The sequence below is a fragment of the Thamnophis sirtalis genome, unplaced genomic scaffold (assembly GCF_051295495.1).
Source record: "Thamnophis sirtalis isolate CommonGarterSnake01/CBP01778 unplaced genomic scaffold, rThaSir2_p1.2 scaffold_15, whole genome shotgun sequence".
Lineage (NCBI taxonomy): Eukaryota > Metazoa > Chordata > Lepidosauria > Squamata > Natricidae > Thamnophis > Thamnophis sirtalis.
The window spans coordinates 42580349-42600770 of NW_028261395.1; the positions used below are offsets into that span (position 1 = coordinate 42580349).

The 20422-nt window shown below is 49.6% G+C and overlaps 1 protein-coding gene across 1 annotated transcript in view; it reads left to right on the forward strand.

Moving 5' to 3' along the window:
• AGRN (agrin) overlaps window positions 1–20422 on the forward strand; it is a gene marked incomplete in the record, with an annotated part of 268173 nt that overhangs the window by 98117 nt on the left and 149634 nt on the right. Inside the window, 1 exon segment of the mRNA XM_087702674.1 lies at window positions 12734–12775. Within this exon segment, the coding sequence (XP_087558800.1) occupies window positions 12734–12775 (42 nt within the window).

Genomic DNA, 20422 nt, shown 5'->3' on the forward strand with positions numbered 1-20422 from the left:
CCAAGGAGGTTTCTGTCACCAACTTCAGCCTGTTGAAGAGGCCAGCCAATTCGGGCTTCTTCTTACAAAAGGCTCTGCGTCCTTCTGTAATAATCCCAGAGGCATCTTGGGGTACTTCTACCCCATTTGACGTCTTCACTCTTCGCCTCGAAACTCGGCTCCAGAAATAAAAAGCCTTTTTTTTTTAAGGGCCAAACTTTGCCTTCTCTCTCCTGCCTCCCCCATCCTCCCAACGCAGCCTGGACCTCGAGAAAGTAAACTTTGCCTTCTCTCTCCTGCCTCCCCCATCCTCCCAACGCAGCCTGGACCTCGAGACAGTTCCATCCAGGGCTGCTTCTTCATCACGCCCCTGTCTTCCTTCCTTCCTCGCCTTCTTCCTTCCCGGCTCCCCGCGTTCCCCAAATCAGCTGCTCGACGATGCGTCTGTCTGTGGGAGGACCTATCACTGTGTGCGCTGAGAGGCAGAGCTCGGAGGAATGGACAGAGAGAGAGATACGGAGAGAGAGAATGAGAAAGAGAGAGATACAGAGGGGGGGAGAGAGATACAGAAAGAGAGAGAGAGAGAATGACACAGAGAGAGAGAGAGAGAGATACAGAGGGGGGAGAGAGATACAGAAAGAGAGAGAGAGAGAATGACACAGAGAGAGAGAGAGAGAGACAGAGGGGGGAGAGAGATACAGAAAGAGAGAGAGAGAGAATGACAGAGAGAGATACAGAAAGAGAGAGAGAGAGAAGGGGGAGGAAGGAGAGAAACACATAATGAATTTTGACACTGTCTCCTCCGCCCCTTTCAACATCTTGAGTTCACAAATGAGACGCTGGGGTTGGGGGGTGGGCGGGCGGGGTGAGGAGGGAGGGGAGGGGACAAACACTCTCCGCTGCCTTCCAGGGAAACAGGAACAAGTGAATGGAGCATTCCTGCCCAGCCCTCCCTCCCTTCTCCTCCTCCTCCTCCTCGCTCTGGAAACGCTGACAGGTGTCCACCGACTCTCATCCGCCTTCGGAAAAGGTAGCCCAGGAGGACCTCTGGATTCGGAGACCAGTTGGCTTGAAGACGAGCTCCCACCCACCCACTGCCCAAAAAACACCACCCGGAGAAACGGCACTGCCCCTTCCCTGGCTATCTTCCTCCCCTTTGTTTTTACGGCTTCCCTAACCCGGCCGCCACGCTTCAGCTGGGTGCAGAAGACGACTTCGGTGCCGTGCCTCCCCTCTCCTTCCCTTCCTCGCCATCCTTCGCGTTCCGCTGCCTTATCCGGCTGCAACCCAACGTTCACAGCGGCTGGGCTTTTGTTTGCCACCAAGAAGGATGCCTCGGAGAAGGCTTGCCCAGATGCTGGCTGTGTGCAAGCGGGCAGCTCACGCTGGGTAAATAAAGAAGGGCGAAGACACCTCCGTGACTCCGGGGCACTGCTGGGGAATGCCCCTCTCTTATTGTTCCTGCGCCTGCTGATTTCTCGCCGCACCCCGCGCGGGGTTAGGAAACTTGGGTCTCTCTTGCATCGCCCCAGTACTGTTGTTTTGGAGGCTTGCTGCCCGACACCGCTGGACGCCTTCAGCTCGGCCCCGTCCGGTTTGTAAAATCGTCCCAAGGAAGGGTGTCTAAAGGATACGCCGTCGACGGTTCTGTTGGCTTGTCCCATCCGAGGCAGGAACGGCGACACGCGCGCTGGGAACGGGAAATCAAGAGGCTTTTGACAGCTGCTCTCTAGGAAACCGGCAACCGAGGCGCTGCCCCCTCGCTTTGCCATCCCGCGGAAAGGGGCGTCGGGAATGTGGGGGCTGCTGCTTGGCCCCTTAACCACGTCTCCTTCTCCCGGGCCGCCGAAATCGTCCGCTAGCTTTCTGTCTTTACTTTAGAGGCAGCCTGGGGGTCATCTCCTCTTCCCCCTTCCCCGGTTTGTCTGCTCCATGCCTTTTTTTTCCTCTTCCATCATCCAAGTACGTCTGTACGTCTCCCCCGTGGTTTAAACGGCTGGAAGGAGGACCGTGTTGTAACACGAGGACCCGCGGAGCCGCTAAGTTGATGGTTTAATAAAGAGAGAGCCACGCCTTTGGAGAACTTCTGAAGACTCAATTAGCAGTGCTTCGTTTGCTTCTCTTGGAGAACGAAGACCCCGTCCGTCTTCCTTCCTTCCTTCCTTCCTTCCTTCCTTCCTTCCTTCCTTCTCCTTCCTTCCTTCCTTCCTTCCTTCCTTCCTTCCTTCCTTCCTTCCTTCCTGGCGTGAGGTGGACGGATCTCCAAACAAGCATTATCCAGCCCCTCCTCTCTCTCTCTCTCTCTCTCTCTCCTCCCTCCTGCAAAAGCTGCTCGAGTGGACTTTTCGTTTTGCATCGGAGGGGGGTATCACCTCTTTTTCCAGCATGGGGGTGCCTTCGAGCTTCGCGGGTGCCATTTTTCCTTTCCTGGAGCTAAAAGCGACCTCTTGATCCTCACGACCGCTTCCGGAGTGACCTTTGGGGTCCGTCTGAAAAGGGGTCATCCATCTGAGCCCTCCGGCTTCTCACCTCGCTTTGGAGTACAGCCTGAAGATGGCCTGGCCCATCTAAGATTCCCACTCCCCCCCCCCTTTGCGGGCATGCCAGACGAAGGATGGAAGTCCCCGAAACTACTTAGCTAAGGACCGTCTTGGAGGCGGGCCGCTGAGGGTTAATTTTTGGGGGGGAGGGGGGGGAGGGCCGTGGAATTGCTGCCCTGGATCTCCCAGGGAGGGCCTGGAGCCCCATCCACGGCATGACCGCCTGCCAGTACCCGGTGGGACCGGGCTCCTTGGACCGAGACCGGATGTACCACCACAAAGTCTCCTTGGTGGTCCGTTACTTCATGATCCCCTGTAACATCTGCCTGATTCTCTTGGCTACCTCCACCCTGGGATTCGCGGTCTTGCTTTTCCTCAACAATTGTAGGTGTCCCGTGCGTCCCCCCCCTCCCCATCGGCGAGCGCGGGAGGCGTGGGGAGCGGGGGGGGGAGGAGTTGAAACAAAGCAGGGGTGGAAAGGGGGCATTTCAGCGGTAACTTTCCCCGCCTTATTGGAAGGGGAGTTTGGGGTGCATCAAGAGGGGGGGGAGGCTTGGTCTATTTTGAGTGGGTGGGGTTCCTCACCTTTGACCAGGTGGCAACTGGCAGGGCCTGGCCTAATCCTGACCCTCTACCTCCACCCTGCCCAATGTTTTCATTTGGTTTTGACTTCCACGACCCACCTGGGGAGCCGGGAGTCACACCTGCTTGTGGCTTTGTGTATAGAAGGAAGCGAGCATCCTCCCCTCGCCAGGCAGGCAGGCAAACTTTGCATATTAATCAGCCGGAGGGGAGATGCCTACTTAGAGCTTTCCGCTCCCGGAGCCTGGATGCCGCCGTCCTTTGATCTACGCCAAGATGGCTGATGAGATGATGCTCTTATCCCCCAGATAATTGGGGGAGGATGGCTGGGCTTGGGCGAAGGCAGGTAAACATCTTCCCCGTTGTGGAGCAGGAGCCGAAAAGCGGATGTTCCCAGCTCTCGGCTTTCATCTCTCCGAGAGCAGAGAGAAATATGCTGATGTGTTTTAAATGAAAGTGGAAAGCACACGCAGGCACACGGGGGGACTCGAAGCTGATGCTCAGCTCCAGGGGGTTTGTTGTTGGGCAGAGTCCCCTCCACGGGGTAGGCTTGAGATGGGACAGTGGAGTGGCTGGCTTTGGTTACCTTCTCCAAAATCTCTCTCTCTCCCCCCCCCCCGTCTCTCTCCCTCCTCCCTCCTCTCTCCTCTCAACCTATCTATCTATCACCTTTATTTCTCTCCCCTCATCTTTTCTTTCTGTCTGTCTGTGTCTATCTATCTATCTGTCTGTCTGTCTATCCTTCTCTATATATATCTTCTTCTCTGTCATCTCTCTCTCTCTCTCTCTCTCTCTCTCACTCTGATCTCTCCCCCCTCTCATCTTATCTATCATGTTTCCTTCTCTCTCTCTCATCTATTTTTCATCTATCTATCTATCCTTCTCTCTATCTTCTTTCCTTCTCTCTCATCTTCTCTCTCTCTCATCTCTGATCTCTCCCCTCTCTCATCTTATCCATCATGTTTCCTTCTCTCTTTCTCATCTATCTTTCATCTATCTATCTATCTATCTATCTATCTATCTATCTATCTATCTATCCTTCTCTCTATCTTCTTTCCTTCTCTCTCATCTTCTCTCTCTCTCATCTCTGATCTCTCCCCTCTCTCATCTTATCCATCATGTTTCCTTCTCTCTTTCTCATCTATCTTTCATCTATCTATCTATCTATCTATCTATCTATCTATCTATCTATCCTTCTCTCTATCTTCTTTCCTTCTCTATCATCTTCTCTCTCTCTCATCTGAGCTCGCCCCTCTCTCATCTTATCCATTATGTTTCCTTCTCTCTCTCTCTCTCTCTCATCTATCTTTCATCTATCTATCTATCTATCTATCTATCTATCTATCTATCCATCCATCCATCCATCCATCCATCCATCCATCCATCTATCCATCTATATATCTATCATTTTCTCACATCTCTCTCCCCCTCATCTACCATGTTTCTTTCTCTCTCTCTCTCTCATATCTATCTTTCATCTATCTATTTACCCTCTCTATCTTCTTTCCTTCTCTATCAACTCTCTTTCTCTCCTCTCCCTCCCCTCTCATCTACCTATCATCTTTCCTTGTCTCTCTTTCATCTATCTATCTATCTATCAATCTATCTATCTATCTATCTATCTATCTATCTATCTATCTATCTATCTATCTATCTATCTATCTATCTTTTATCCATCCATCAATCAATCAATCTATCTATCTATCCATCTATCCATCCCTCCTTCTCTCTCTCTCTTCTTTTCTTCTCTATCATCTTCTCTATCTTTCTCGCATCTCTCTTGCCCCCTCTCATCCTATCTATCTATCTATCTATCTATCTATCTATCTATCTATCTATCTATCTATCTATCTATCTATCTATCTATCTATATCATTTTTCCTTCTCTGTCTCCCTCCCCCCTCCCTCTTTCCCTCTGTTTGTGGTCTACGTTTAGCATCTCTGAGCTGTTCAGTTGAGCCATTTTTGAGTGGGGCTGAATCATAGGCATAACGCACAGGACATCCCCGCTAGAAACCAAAAGCCTCCATATGTAGTGGCAGTATACCGTTTTGCACTATTAAGCTAGAGGAAAAGGTCTTTGTGGCATGCTGGGGGTGCTCCCAGCGGCATCTAAGCTGCTGGCTCAAAACGAAGAATGAGACGCATATTTTGTTGCGATGCTTCTCGAAATCAAAACTTGGGAAGGAGACTCCTGTGGCTGGAAGTCTGCGTGGGCGAAGGCGGTGGAAGGACTTCTGAATTGTACAGGACTATCTGCTGCCAGAAGAGACTCCAAACTTGCACGCACACCCCAATCTATCTCCACACAATGATGCCCCCAATCTCCTGAGGCTTCCATGCTTGTTGCTCAGGACTTAGGTAAAGTGAAGGTTCCCCTGTGCTAGTCGTTCCCGACTCTAGGGGGCGTTGCTCATCTCCGTTTCAAAGCCGAAGAGCCAGCGTTCTCCGGAGACGTCTCCGTGGTCATGTGACTGGCATGACTCAACTCCCGAAGGCGCACGGAACGCTGTTTCCCTTCCCACCAAATGTGGTTCCTATTTTTCTACTTGCGGTTTTTTAACGTGCTTTCGAACTGCTAGGTTGGCAGAAGCTGGGACAAGTCACGGGAGCTTCCTCCGTTAAAAACCATCCATATGTGTGTGTAGCAACGGAGGGGGGGGGCGTTGGAGACAACGTGCAGCCATAAAAAGACACGGGCGAGAAGCCGTCTTTCTTAGTCACACCTCCCAAAATAGTTTTGGCTAAACGGACTGAAGTCTGAGCTCTCTCAGTGGGAGTGGGCTCCCATGAGTAACATGTAGTTCGGCCTTCCCTCTGAATTCGCCCTGTAGGGATTAGCTTAGTCCTGCTTGTTTCTCCTGCTCTGAAAACGAGACATGTTGGAAGGGCACTGAATGGGAAGAAGGGGGAAAAGGACCTCCCTTTTCCTATAAGACTGGCCAGGTGTGTCTCTGTCTCTGTCTCTCTGTCCCTGTCTCTCTCCCTCCTTCTCTCTCTCTCTGTGTCTCTCTCCCTAATTCTCTCTCTCTCTCTCTCTCTCTGTCTCCCTCCCTCTCTCTCTGTTCCCCTCTCTGTCCCTGTCTCCCTCCCTCCCTCCCTCTCTCTCTCTCTCTCTCTCTCTCCCTCCCTCTCCCCCTCTCTGTGTCTCTCTCCCTCCTTCTCTCTCTCTCTGTGTCTCTCTCCCTAATTCTCTCTCTCCCCCTCTCTCTCTGTCTCCCTCCCTCTCTCTCTGTTCCCCTCTCTGTCCCTGTCTCCCTCCCTCCCTCTCTCTCTCTCTCCCTCCCTCTCCCCCTCTCTGTGTCTCTCTCTCTGTCTCTCTCCTTCCTTCTCTCTCTCCCTCTCTCTCTGTCTGTCTCTCTCTGTGTGTGTCTCTGTCTCCCTCTCTCTCTTTCTCTCTTCCTCTCTCTCTGTCTCCCTCTCTGTCCCTGTCTCTCTCCCTCCTCTCTGTGTCTCTCTCTATGTCTCTCTCCCTCCTTCTTTCTCTCTCTCCCTCTCTCTCTCCCCCTCTATGTCCCTGTCTCTCTCCCTTCTCTCTCTCTCTCTCTCACTCTCGCACTCTCGCTCTCTGTCTCTGTCTCTCTCTGTCTCTCTCTGTCTTATTTTCCGGGAAACAGGATACGGGATAACAGGGATAGGTATAAACATGGGCACATGAAATGGGTACAAATAAATGGGGACAGTAGGACAGGGACGGAAGGCACGCTGGTGCCCTTATGCACGCCCCCTTTTACGGACCTCTTAGGAATGGGGGTGAGGTCCACGGTAGACAGTTTGAGGTTGAAGCTGTGGGGGGTTTGAGGACGTAACAACGGAGTCGGGTGGAGCATTCCAGGCATCGGCCCCTCTGTGGCTGAAGTCGTATATTTTCTGCAATCGAGTTTGGAGCGGTTTACCTTGAGTTTGTGTCTATTGTGTTATTGCGGTTGAAGCTGAAATAGTCATTGACAGGCAAGACGTTGTGGCAGACAATTTAGTGTTCTACGCTTAAGCACCGTAACTTCTAGGTTGTCCAATCCCAAAATTTGAAGCCTGGTGGCGTAAGGGATTCTATTGTGAGCGGATTCTTTTTTTGGTCCCGGCACTTATTGTCCCCTCCAAAAACCGTCGTCCCACAGTCCATCCCTGGCCCAATTCCCAATCGTTATGCCTATCCAAACCCACTAACGGGCTAAACTCATTGGCCAGGCATCGGATCCTGTCTGCATGGCGCTGTCCAATAAGGGCTTCGTTGGGTGGGGGGAATCGCTTAGAAGAAACGGTGTAGGGTGTTGAGGGCGAAACCATGGCATGTGTGCCACGGGTGGCACATGGAGCCCTCTCTGCGGACACATCAGCTGTCGCCCAACTCAGCTCCACTGCGCATGCGCGCCTCCCGCTGTCCAACTGATTTTGGGGTCCCTGCCACCCATGCGAGAGACACACATGCATGCAGGGGGGCACGGGGGTTCATGCGTGCATGGGCAGAGGGTCGCGTGGGGGGTGGGTGCTCCCCCCGGCACCCCGTTTTTAGTCCCAGGAGGCTTCAGGGAGGCCCAAAATGGGGCGCGGAGGTGCGATGCACACATGCGCAGGAGAGGCAGGGCGTGCAGGGTGTGTGGCATTATGGGTGCGGGCGCTCACACTTTCGGCACGCGAGGGCAAAAAGGTGGCCATCCCTGGCATAGGGTCTCCTGCTTGGGCAGGGGGTTGGGCTAGATGATCTTGCAAGGTCCCTTCCAACTCTGTTAATCTCTAAATCTGTAAAACCATTGCAAGAAAAAAAAGAAGTAAAATCTCCCTGGAAACAGTGAAGTATTGGCCTGCGGTACCTCTGCCAGCAAAAATGGAGCTCGCCCGCCATCCACCCTAGCTCCGTTTTCGCTGGCAGAGAATTGCAGGAGGCTGTTGCAGCTGAAAATGGAGCTCGGGAGCCCGTTTTTGCTGGCGGAGCGCTTGGGCTGCCACAGAAACCCCCCTACACAAGGGACGTTGAGCTGTCCATGCCCATCCCGGCCACACCCATGTAACCCACAACCAGAGGTGGTATTCAGCAGGTTCTGACCAGTTCTAAAGAACCGGTAGTGGAAACTTTGAGTACTTCGGAGAACCGGCAGGGGAAATTTTGAGTAGTTCGGAGAACCGGTAGCGGAAATTTTGAGTAGTTCAGAGAACTGGTAGCGGAAATTTCGAGTCGCTCAGACAACATGTAATGAATATTTTAAGTAGTTCGGAGAACTGGTAGCAGAAATTTTGAGCAGTTTGGAGAACCGGTAGCAGAAATTTTGACAAGGTTGGAGAACTGGTAGCGGAAATTTTGACAAGTTTGGAGAACCGGTAGTGGAAATTTTGAGTAGTTCAGAGAACCAGTAGACGAAATTTTGGGTAGTTCGGACAACATGTAGTGAATATTTTAAGTAGAACTGGTAGCAGAAATTTTGAGTAGTTTGAAGAACCGGTAGCAGAAATTTTGAGTAATTCGGAGAACTAGTAAACACCACCTCTGACTGGCCCCATCTATTTTCTGCCTCCCCCAGTCCCAGCTGATCAGGAGGAAATGGGGATTTTGCAGTATCCTTCCCCTGCCACGCCTACCAAGCCACACCACGCCCACCACGCCACGCCCACAGAACCAGTAGTAAAAAAAAATTGAATCCCACCACATCACACAACCGTGATTAAATCGAGCTCGACACCCCTGTTTTCAGATAAACGTAAGAGGGGGAGGGAAACCCTTTAGAGGATTGAAGTCCCACTTTTTCTGGCACTGGGGTTGAATTCTGGGACCGTGTCGCACGCCACCCTTTCGAAAACGATGTGGATGTTCCTTTTGAGCGCCTCCTTTTAACTCCCCCAGAGTTCCCAATCCAGAGATCTCTTTTCCACTGGAGTTTCACTTGCACGTCCGAAGGGTTGGGGACGGGGAGGGGGGGGAAGTCCTTCAAATGTTGCTTGCCTTCTTTCGTCCGCGATTCATTTCTTTCATCGTATTAGGTAGGACTCCCGCGCATCTCCTTTCCGTCGGTTTCGGAAGCCTTTCTCGTTGCATCCTGAGTCACCGGCTGCTCGCCGTCTGAACCCGGTTTGCCAATCGGCAAAAATGGGTTTGATGGATCACTACCCCTGGGGGAGGGGCGCTGCCTAATAAATAGTTCGATTTGCCGGTGCAGCTGAGGTCAGAAAGGTGATTAATGAATTGACTCCCCACCCCAGCAGCAGCTGCGCCCGTGGTCCCTGACCTCTGCATGTTCAGGGAAAGATGCATTTTATTAACTAACCTGAAATCCGCGTGTCTCCTATTGACGGGGCCTCCAGATAACAGAAATAAGAATAATAATAATCTTAAGAAGGTACTTGGCTGATATCTAGGATGCTGGCAGCAGCCTGTATTAACCATTAGCACCAGTCAATGGTATTTGTGATGCTTTTTTTTTTAGAATTAAATATACTTTTTTATTTTCCATTTTCATAACGTACAATCACATGTATACTATTACATCGTGACCCGTCAAAACCGCGGTCCACTAAAGCGCGCCCGATTGAAGCGTGTACCTGACGTCATCAGCAGCGCGACAAATACGACCGCGGAGAAAAAAAGGTGCTTTAAAAAGTGCTTTTAAAGCAAGCCGATTCACATAAAGGTAAGGGTTAGGTTTAGGTTTAGGGTTAGGGTTAGGTTAAGGGTTAGGGTTAGGTTTAGGGTTACGTTAAGCATTAGGGTTAGGTTTAGGGTTAGGTTAAGGGTTAGCGTTAGGTTTAGCGTTAGGTTAAGGGTTAGGTATAGGGTTAGGTTTAGGGTTAGGGTTAGGTTAAGGGTTAGGCTTAGGGTTAGGTTTGGGGTTTAGATTTACGCGTTAATTTTAAGTTTACCGCTCACAGCATGCTGTTTTCGTCGCGCTGTGATGACGTCACGTACGCGCTTTCGTCGAGCGCGCTTTAGTCTACCGCGGTTTTGTGGTGGAACCCTATTACATAGCCAGTATCCTATTGTATTAAGTAGTAATTACATCAGTTCCTCTTGTCATCAACACCCAGAAAGATAAAAACCCATTATTAGCTCTTCTGCTCTCCATACACCTCTTTCTTCTGCCTCTCTCCTACCTCCTTTCTTTCCTCCATCATCCTTTCCTACTCTACTTCCCCTTCCTTTCTCCTTCTCCTCTCTCTACATTCCACTCCTCCTTATCTTCCTCATCTTCCCCCGCTTACCCTCTCTCCTATCCCTCTCTTCCCTTCTTTCTTCTCTCCTCTGCTTCCCACTCTTCCTCTCATTGGTGTATTTCCACTTCTGAGCAACCTCCAATCTATGTTGATGGTATTTATGCTTCCATATCAATATGCTTAACATATCCTAGTTTTAAAGAAAAAAATAAGAAAAAACAGTATACATGTGCAATCATATTACATTAAAATCTAATACCCCTCGTCAAACCTAATATATATCCCTCCCTCCCCCCAATCCCCCCAGCCTTCCCTCCCCCAACTTCCCAGAACCCATACACAGTATAAATCTTTAACAAAAACAGTCTAAAATACATTATTTGTATTTGTGATGCATTTTTGAATCTTGCGTTGGCTGAGTTTCATGTTTAATGAGTAAAGTAAATAATAACAACAACAACAACAGCAACAACAAAAAACAGTGATACCCATTGTCATCGGGGCACTTGGTACCATGTCCAAGAATTTTACAAAATACATCGAAATTGCAGCTTCCTGCAATAACACCAGCGGAGCTGCAAAAAACTAGGCTACTCGGAGCATTGTACATGTTAAGAAGGTGCATCTTAAGAAGGTACAGGAACAGTACAGATGGTACTTGGCTCAACAGTAGTAACTGTGAGAAGGGATCTTGGAGTCCTAGTGGACAACCGTTTAAATAGGAGCCAGCCGTGTGCAGCAGCTGCCAAAAAAGCCAACCCAGTTCTAGGCTGCATCAACAGAGGGAGAGAATCAAGATCACGGGAAGTGTTGATACCACTTTAGAAGGCCTTGGGAAGGCCACACTTGGAATACGGCATCCAGTTTTGCTCGCCACGATGTAGAAAAGATGTGGAGACTCTAGAAAGAGTGCAGAGAAGAGCAACAAAGAGGATGAGGGGACTGGAGACTAAAACATATGAAGAACGGTTGCAGGAACGGGGCATGTCTAGTTTAATGAAAAGGAGGACTAGGGGAGACATGATAGCAGTCTTCAAAATATCTCAGGGGCTGCCCCAAAGAAGAGGGAGTCAAGCTATTCTCCAAGGCACCTGAGGGTAGAACAAGAAGCAATGGGTGGAAACTAATCAAGGAGAGAAGCAACTTAGAACTGAGGAGAAATTTCCTGACAGTGAGAACAATTAATCAGTGGAACAGAATTTGCCTCCAGAAGTTGTGAATGCCCCAACACTGGATGTTTTTAAGAAGAAGTTGAATAGCCATTTGTCTGAAATGGTATAGGGTTTCCTGCCTAGGCAGGGGGTTGGACTAGAAGACCTCCGAGGTCCCTTCCAACTCTGCTATTGTATTGAATTAGTTGGCTGATACCTAGGACACTGGCAGCAACCCCTATCAACCATTAGCACCAGTCAATGGTATTTGTGACACATCTTTAAATGTTCCCTTGACTGAGTTTCATGTTGAATGAATAAAAGAAAGAATAATAATAATAATTCTGGGAAGATACCTGGTTGATACCTAGGATGCTGGCAGCAACCCATGTCAACCGTTAGCACCAGTCAATGGTATTTGTGACGCATTTTTGAATGTTCCATCGACTGAGTTTCATGCTTAATGAATAAAGTATATAATAATGTTGTTGTTGTTGATGATAATGATGATAGCATGTGTGCATGTCTTGGTATGAATTCCTACTCTTGGTATCCCTTTTGTCTGGGAAGGCATTAATTCCAGACTGCCTTTTCCTGGGCAGGAAAGAGGGAATTCTCTAACATAGGTGGCTCAGTGGCTAAGACACTAGGCTTGTTGATCAGAAAAGGCGGCAGTTCAGCGGTTCGAATCCCCAGCGCTGCGTAACGGGGGGAGCTCCCGTGACTTGTCCCAGCTTCTGCCAACCTAGCAGTTCGAAAGCACGTTAAAAAATGCAAGTAGAAAAATAGGAACCACCTTTGGTGGGAAGGGCACAGCGTTTTGTGCGGCTTCGGGCGTTGAGTCATGCCGGCCACATGACCCCGGAGATGTCTCCGGATAGCGCTGGATCTTCGGCTTTGAAACGGAGATGAGCACTGCCCCCTAGAGTCGGGAACGACTAGCACAGATGTGCGAGGGGAAGCTTTACCTAATTCTCTTAGCGCAGCTCAGGATGAACTCAAGCAGGTCTGTTTCAAATTCACCCGAGGCTATTTTCTACCCCACCTCCCCAAGCAGACAAACACTGCTTGGGGACAGGGAAGATGCAGAAGAGTTACTCATCCAGGGAAGCAACAGGCAGCCTCACTTGGGGAAGAAGGAAGGGTGTATGTTGAACACTTCTAAAAAAAACAAACCCTGAGGTCTTCTGAGTCCAATTGTATGAAGGGTTTATCATTTATAATTCTCATTTTTCTGTAAACAAGAGGCGGGGAGGGGGGGGAAACAACACTTCAGGGGCTACACATGTTTTCTGATATTCGTGCCTTCATTTTTTTCCCCCTTCTTCTTTTGTTTTGTAGATAAACCGGTCAATTACTTCCCGCAGGCAGTGCCCCAGGATGGTAAGTTTTTTAAAACAAAATTCAGATCTGGCTAACCCTTGGCGTTTTTTTTCCTTGCTTGAAGGCTAAGAAATTTCTAAGACAAGCCGCTCTCTTAACTCTTGACCGGGGGGTGTGTGGGGGGGGGAATCTGGTTCGCTGACGCTTCTAAATACAGAAGTATAATTTCATTTTAGAACAGTTTTTCCCCCACAAACGAAAGGAAAAGCAAGAAGAATTTAAAAAGAACAAGCTACCAATAAGAAATCTTCCGTATTTTCGGCAATGATGTCTAATTCTGTCTAATTCTGACGTCCTCCCAGAGTTGAATTATTTCCCCTAATTGCAGTCTTACAGAAGGTATGCAAATCGTGATTCAGATTGCGATAGGACGGCGCTCACCAACTGGGGGTCCGAGAGAAAATTTGGGGGGTCCGCAGAAAAATTATTTGCATTTTTTACATTGCATTAAATCAGGGGTCCTCAAACTGTCGTCCAGGGATGGATATGTGCAATGAATGCTTGTGTTGCTGCAGAGAGTCTCCCCCTTTGGGGTCTTTTTGTGGGGGTCGGAGGGGGGCAGAAATTAAACTTGGGGTCTGCTTCAGCCTCCTGGGGGGGGGCTTTGGGTGAAGGCTGGAGGGAAGAGCCGCTGGTGGAGAAGAGCCGGAGGGCCTCGTTCCAGTGGGACTGCATCATAGCCTGGAACTGGATGACCATCTCAGCCCGCTGAGCCTCCAGGCGCCGGTAACCTGGCCTTGCCCTCCCGCAGGTCTTCCCTCTGCTTGGAAAGCCTATGCTCCTAGTCCTCAGTGAGGCGCTTCTGCTGAGCCTCCTTCTCGGTCAGATCCAATTTGAATGGAGCTGTTTTGCCAACTCTTTCTCCCGGGGGCTGCTTAGCTCCAGCAACTACTTCCTGTGGGGACCCCTAAGGAGCTGGGGCGGGCAGGCGAGGAGGGGCTGGGAGGGGAGGGCCGTGTAGAGGCCGACAAGGTGCCTCTCGATGTGAGTGACATCGAGTTGGCCACGCCCACCCAGTCACATGTCCACCTGGCCACACCCAATGAGACGATCATTAGGCAGATCGTATTAATGGTCCGCGGGATTTAAAATTATGAATTTAGTGGTGCAACAGATTGGGGAGCCCTGCTATAGGAAATGGGACCAGTTAGCCAACTTCATCTGATTCATAAAAACAGGGGGGAAAGGGGGGGGTATTGAACGGGTCCTTAAATCTTCCCAAATTGCAGGATACGTTTGGAGACAACTGGCTTGATTTACAGGTAGTCCTTGGTTTACAATCGTTTGTTTAGTAACTGTACAAAGTCACAATGGCAAGGAAAAAAGTAATTTACAGCTAGTCTACACACTTACAACCTTACACACATTTTACAACCTTACACCCTTACAACTGGAGGCTTTCAAGAAGAGACTGGACTGACATTTGTCAGGAATAATGTAGGGTCTCCTGCTTGGGCAGGGGGTTGGACTAGATGACCTCCAAGGTCCCTTCCAACCCTTTTAATCAGTATCTAACTCTGTTAATCTGTATCTAACCTTAAAAACACACGTACAACCTTACACACTTACAACTGGAGGCTTTCAAGAAGAGACTGGACTGACATTTGTCAGGAATAATGTAGGGTCTCCTGCTTGGGCGGGGGGTTGGACTAGATGACCTCCAAGGTCCCTTCCAACTCTTTTAATCTGTATCTAACTCTGTTAATCTGTATCTCACCTTAAAAACACACGTACAACCTTACACACTTACAACTGGAGGCTTTCAAAAAGAGACTGGACTGACATTTGTCAGGAATAATGTAGGGTCTCCTGCTTGGGCGGGGGGTTGGACTAGATGACCTCCAAGGTCCCTTCCAACTCTGCTCATCTGTATCTTAACCATTGCAGTATACCCAAGGTCACGCAGTCCAAATTGGAGCGCTTGGCATGTATTTACGATGACCCTGGGGGAGGAGGGGGCACCGTTTGTTTGGTTCATTTAACGGCGGTGGCAAAAAGGTTGTAAAAAAAAATTTGGGAACGGCTCCCTTTTAACAACCTCTTTCCTTCGCCGTGGAGAGTTGGATATCCCGATTGTGGTCGTTAAGTCGAGGACTGCCTGTGATTTGGACAGTGAAGTATGACAATGCTTTTGAAATATGATGGTTACGCTGTGTGGCTCTCGGCAAATGCTCCGTATATACCCAAGGGGGTTGTGGAAATGCTTGGCAAGTAAATTGAAGGGGAGTGGGGGTTGCCTATCTCTGTCCTAAATGGAAGCCCTCCTCCCCAGGATGCTGTCATGAGGAAGAGCCCCAGAATTTTTAAAAAAATGGAAGAACTGGAATGACATTTAACCCCGGAATGTAGGCACAGCCTAAGTTTATTACCAGCCTCTTCTAATATTTCGAGACGCGGTGGGTCAGTGTCTTAAGAGGCTGAGCTTGTCGATCAGAAAGGTTCGAATCCTTAGCGTCGCGTAATGGAGTGAGCTCCCGTGACTTGTCCTGGCTTCTGCCAACCTTGCATTTCGAAAAAATGCAAGCAGAAAAAAATAGGGACCACCTTTGGTGGGAAGGGAACAGCGCTCCGTACGCCTTCAGCGTTGAGTCGTGCCGGCCCCGTGACCACGGAGATGTTTTCGGACAGCGCTGGCTCTTCGGCTTTGAAACGGAGATGAGTATAGCCCTCTAGAGTCGGGAACGACTAGCACATATGTGCAAGGGGAACCTTTACCTTTCTAATATTTGTCACCTTAAAAAAAACCTGCATATCTCAGTATGGTTGCTGGAGACAGCATAACCCCCCCCCCAAAAAAAATAATAATTCTGCTTCTGTCAAAGCAGCCCACAAATGTAGAACTATATATTTCATTTGAATTCATTGCCGTATCCGAGTACAGCCACCCTGGGTGTGGATAATGAGCCTGGAGTTTGCATCCATTCAGCTTTCCCCTCGATCTTGAGATATATCTGTGGCTCTAGACAATTGCTGCCAGATGCTCACGGAACCGGCAAGGAATTGCCAATGGGTTCCTCCGAGGAAAGGTAATCAGTATTGTTTTCTTTGAGACACCCCCCCAAAAAAATTGTCTCTGCCTCTGGGGTGGGGGCGGCTTTGCAAGGAGAAAGTGTGGAAGGCTGGATACCGATGATTTTTTGTTTTTTTTTAAAAGGCAAGTGACGAAGTAACTCGGTACGGAGCGACTTCAAAGAGCGTGATTTTATCCTGGGAAGAGTTCACACGCGGCTCATTTCCCCTTCCCCTCTAGAGGAAGGTTTATATATTTGTAGCCTGGCATCCCCTGGTGGTCCCCTTTCCAAGACACCAGGTGGATTGCAGTTCTTGGACAGAAGGTAGGATACACCTCACAGCCTAATTGCTCCCCGAAGCTCAGCATGGCACGCTCAACTAGCAATAGCAGTTAGACTTATATACTGCTTCATAGGGCCCTCTCTAAGCGGTTTACAGAGTCAGCATATCGCCCCCAACAATCCGGGTCCTCATTTTACCCACCTCGGAAGGATGGAAGGCTGAGTCAACCTTGAGCCGGTGAGATTTGTACCGCTGAACTGCAGAACAGCAGTCAGCTGAAGTAGCCTGCAGTGCTGCATTTAACCACTGCGCCACCTCGGCTCTTCCCTTCCAAAATCAAAGCGGAGTATCTCTTTGGAGATTCTGCTCCCGTGGCTTGTTGTTTTTTTTCCCCATCTAGAGCAGAGGGTGTCAAACTCAATTGACGGCCGCATTAGGGTTGTGTGTGACCATGGGCGTGGCCAGGGTGCGCATGCTCAGTTCGATGTCACTCGTGGCGGCCCAGCGAAAACGGGCTCCCGAGCTCCGTTTTCAGCTACAACGGCCTCCGGTAACCTTCCGCCAGTGAAAACGGAGTCCGGGAGGACCGCACGCAGCCTTCCCGAGCTCCATTTTTACTGGCAGAGGCACCGGGGGCCGGTCCTTCGCTGTTTCCAGGGCAGCCCCGCGAGATCTAAGCGCCCCATTGAGTTTGACTCCCCTGATCGATATGATCTTGGGGAAAGGGGGCACCTGATCCAAATTCTGAGCAAGTCAAATGGTTTTGGCGAGAGCTTCAATCTGGAGCTTTGGTTTAGCAAAGTTGATCGTTATTCTCCGCGGGAGTCTCGCTGCGCGGAAAGCTCTCCTTGGCTCCAGGCTGGCAAAGCTGTAGAAGTCTTCCAGGCTACCCCCCCCCTCCTCCTCTGCTCCGGAGACGCAGGGTGACTTCCAGGCCAGCCTCGCCTCCTCCCCAGAGCAATAAACAGGACATTTATTTAATTACACTAATTATTTCTCTCCCATCCATCACGGCAACTGCTGGCAGGAAGAGAACTGACATATCTTTTCTACGTCTCTTAATGAGGACTAAGGTTTAAGGGAGGAAGCGGGCTTGGGTTAAGTTATGGACGGACTTTTGCTGGCTCTCGAAGCATATTTTATCCTCTACTTAATATAACACAGTGTGTGTGTGTGTGTGTGTGTGTTGTTTCCCCCCCACCCCAGGCAGGTAAAATAAAAGGGAGAGAGAAAAAGTTTTGTTTTTTCTTCTACCATTTCAAAACACCCCATGCTGTCAAGCCAGTTTTAAGGAGCAGCAATTAACGATTTGCCAGCTTCTTCCCTTCGTCTTTGTTGGAGATTTTATTTTTTTTAAAAAGTGATTAATCTATCATTGGGCATCGGAAGTTTAAAAATACAAGGGAATGTAGGTGTAGCTCGCTTGCTTCTTGCGGGTGCTGTGAAATTTTAAAGAAAGTCTGCTTCGCCGTATGACACGTGCTGTTAAAAGAGGCTATTGGGGTGTTTTCTTCCAAGCAACAATGGTAGGAGCAGAGGTAGCAGTCAGCCGGTTCGCGCCGGTTTGCCCGAACCGGTGGTGGAAATTTTGCCTAGTTCGGCGAACTGGTAACAATAGCTGGCTGGCCATGCCCCAAATCGGTCAACCTGTCACCGGTTGCTCACCCTGCCCCCCCGGTCGCCGCTTGCTCGCTCCAATGCTTTGCATACCACCCGCGGCTGGCCACAGGTCGGTAAAATGTCCTCCGTCGGTAAAAAAGCTGCTGCCATCACCGCCATTTTTTTGGTGTATGCGCATCCCATTACCTTGCCTTGCGAGTCCAAATTTTCCTACCTTTTCCTGTGGGCATGGCTTGGGGTGGGGGAGGTCATGTGACTGAGTGGGCATGAATGATGTCAAGTTGGCCATGCCCACTCAGTCACATTCCCGCCTCCAACCTAGCCACGCCCACTGAACTGGGTAGGAGGTTGTGTTCCATGGTTTCTTGCGGCTGGAAGAGTGGCTAGCCAGCATTTTGCGGAAAATGGGATTTTGGTCTTCAGTGTTGGTCGTGGTGGGATGTCCGTCTTTCCATCCTTTCTTGGGAGCATGTTCTCTGAACGGTGCGTACGGAAAGCTTGCCGAAAGGGGTTGGGGTGAACAAGGACCGTGGGAATGTTAGTAGTGGGAAGGTTGGATTGAATCGTGAATTGATTTGCTGTTTGGGATGGACTATTAAGTGTTTATTTCTGTTAATTTATCAAATTTCTCTACCGTCTCCATCCCAGGGGTGTCAAACTCGATTTCATTAAGGGCCGCATCAGGGTTGTGTTTGACCTCAGGGGTGTGTGGCTAGGGGGCGTGGCCAGCTCAATGTCACTCATGCCGGGGGCACCTGTGGTGGCCAAGGGTTTCCTTCAGACCCTCTCTCGTTATAATCTTCCTTCTTCCTTCCTTCCTTCCTTCCTTCCTTCCTTCCTTCCTTCCTTCCTTCCTTCCTTTTCCATTATATCATCTTCCTTCCTTCCCTCATATCTCCTTTCTTCCTTCTTTTCTCTTATATCATCTTCCTTCCTTCCTTCCTTCTTTTTTTCCCTTATATCATCTTCTTTCCTTCACTCATACCTCATTCCTTCCTTCCTTCCTTCCTTCCTTCTTTTCCCTTATATCATTTTCTTTCCTTCACTCATATCTCATTCCTTCCTTCCTTCCTTCCTTCCCTCCTTCCCTCCTTCCTTCTTTTCCCTTATATCATCTCCCTTCCTTCCCTCATATCTCCTTCCTTCCTTCCTTCCTTCCTTCCTTCCTTCCTTCCTTCCTTCCTTCCTTCCTTCCTTCTTTTCCCTTACGTCATCTTTCTTTCTTTCCTCATACAGTATCTGTTTCCTTCCTTCCTTCTTCTTTTCATGGTTTTAAGGACCCTCCTGGGTCCCCCCCCCTCCTACGCACCAACCACTGTAACAAAACTGAACTGGTTTAGTTTTAATTTAATTTTAGGTAAAGGTTCCCCTCGCACATATGTGCCAGTTGTTCCCGACTCTAGGGGGCAGTGCTCATCTCAGTTTCAAAGCCGAAGAGCCAGTGCTGTCCGAAGACGTCTCCGTGGTCATGTGGCCGGCATGACTCAACTCCCGAAGGCGCACGGAACACTGTTCCCTTCCCAACAAAATTAGTGGTCCCTATTTTTCTACTTGCATTTTTTACTTGCTTTCGAACGGCTAGGTTGACAGAAGCTGGGACAAGTCACGGGAGCTCCCTCCGTTACACGGCGCTTAGGGATTCGAACCGCCGAACTGCCGACCTTTCTGATCGACAAGCTCAGCATCTTAGCCACTGAGCTCACCTGTTATTTTATTTCATTTTTAAAGAAAGGTTTTTAGGGAAGCTAGATTAGGATTTGCAGGGCAGATGGGAGGGACGCCTGAGTTTGAAACAGCTGCCCCTCCAAAAAAATCCATGCAACTTTTCCTGGATTTTAACTCTCTGGATTCAGGAGCTCCACCTGGGAGCTGGATCCTTTCATCCTTCCCCCTCCTCTCTGCGTTGCCCTTTTCATCGTCTTGGCAGGAACCCCGGAGTCATTTGTATCCGGTTAACGTCCGGTAGGGGAGGATGAGTAACCCCTCCCCTTCTCTTTTCCAGGTAACCAAGGGCAACGAGGTACCACATTCTCCCCAAAAGACCTTTTTTTTAATCATTGGGGGGGGGTGAGGCTGTTGTTTTTTCCTCCCCCACCCCCAGAAATGAAGAGAGAGAGACACACAAACACACACACACACAGAGAGAGAGAGAAGGAGGGAGAGAGACAGAGAGAGACAGAGACACACACAGAGAGAGAAGGAGGGAGAGAGACAGGGGCAGGAAGATAGACAGAGAGAGAGAGAGAGAAGGTGGGAGAGAGACAGGCAGACAGAGAGAGAGAAGGAGGGAGAGAGACAGATAGACACAGAGAGAGAGACAGAGAAGAAGGAAGAGAGACAGACAGAGAGAGACAGAGACACACAGAGAGAGAGAGAAGGAGGGAGAGAGACAGGGACAGGGAGGGAGAGAGAGAGAGAGAGAAGGTGGAAGAGAGACAGACAGTGGCACAGAGACACACACAGAGAGAGAAGGAGAGAGAGAGATAGGGACAGAGAGAGAGACAGAGAGAGAAGGCGGGAAGGAGAGACAGAGACAGATAGAGACATAGAGAGAGAGAGAAGGAGGGAGAGAGATAGAGACAGAGAGAGACAGAGACACACACAGAGAGAGAAGGAGGGAGACAGACAGACAGACAGACAGAGACAGAGAAGGAGGGAGGGAGACAGAGAGAGAGAAGGAGGGAGAAAGACACAGAGAGACAGAGACACACACAGAGAGAGAAGGAGGGAGAG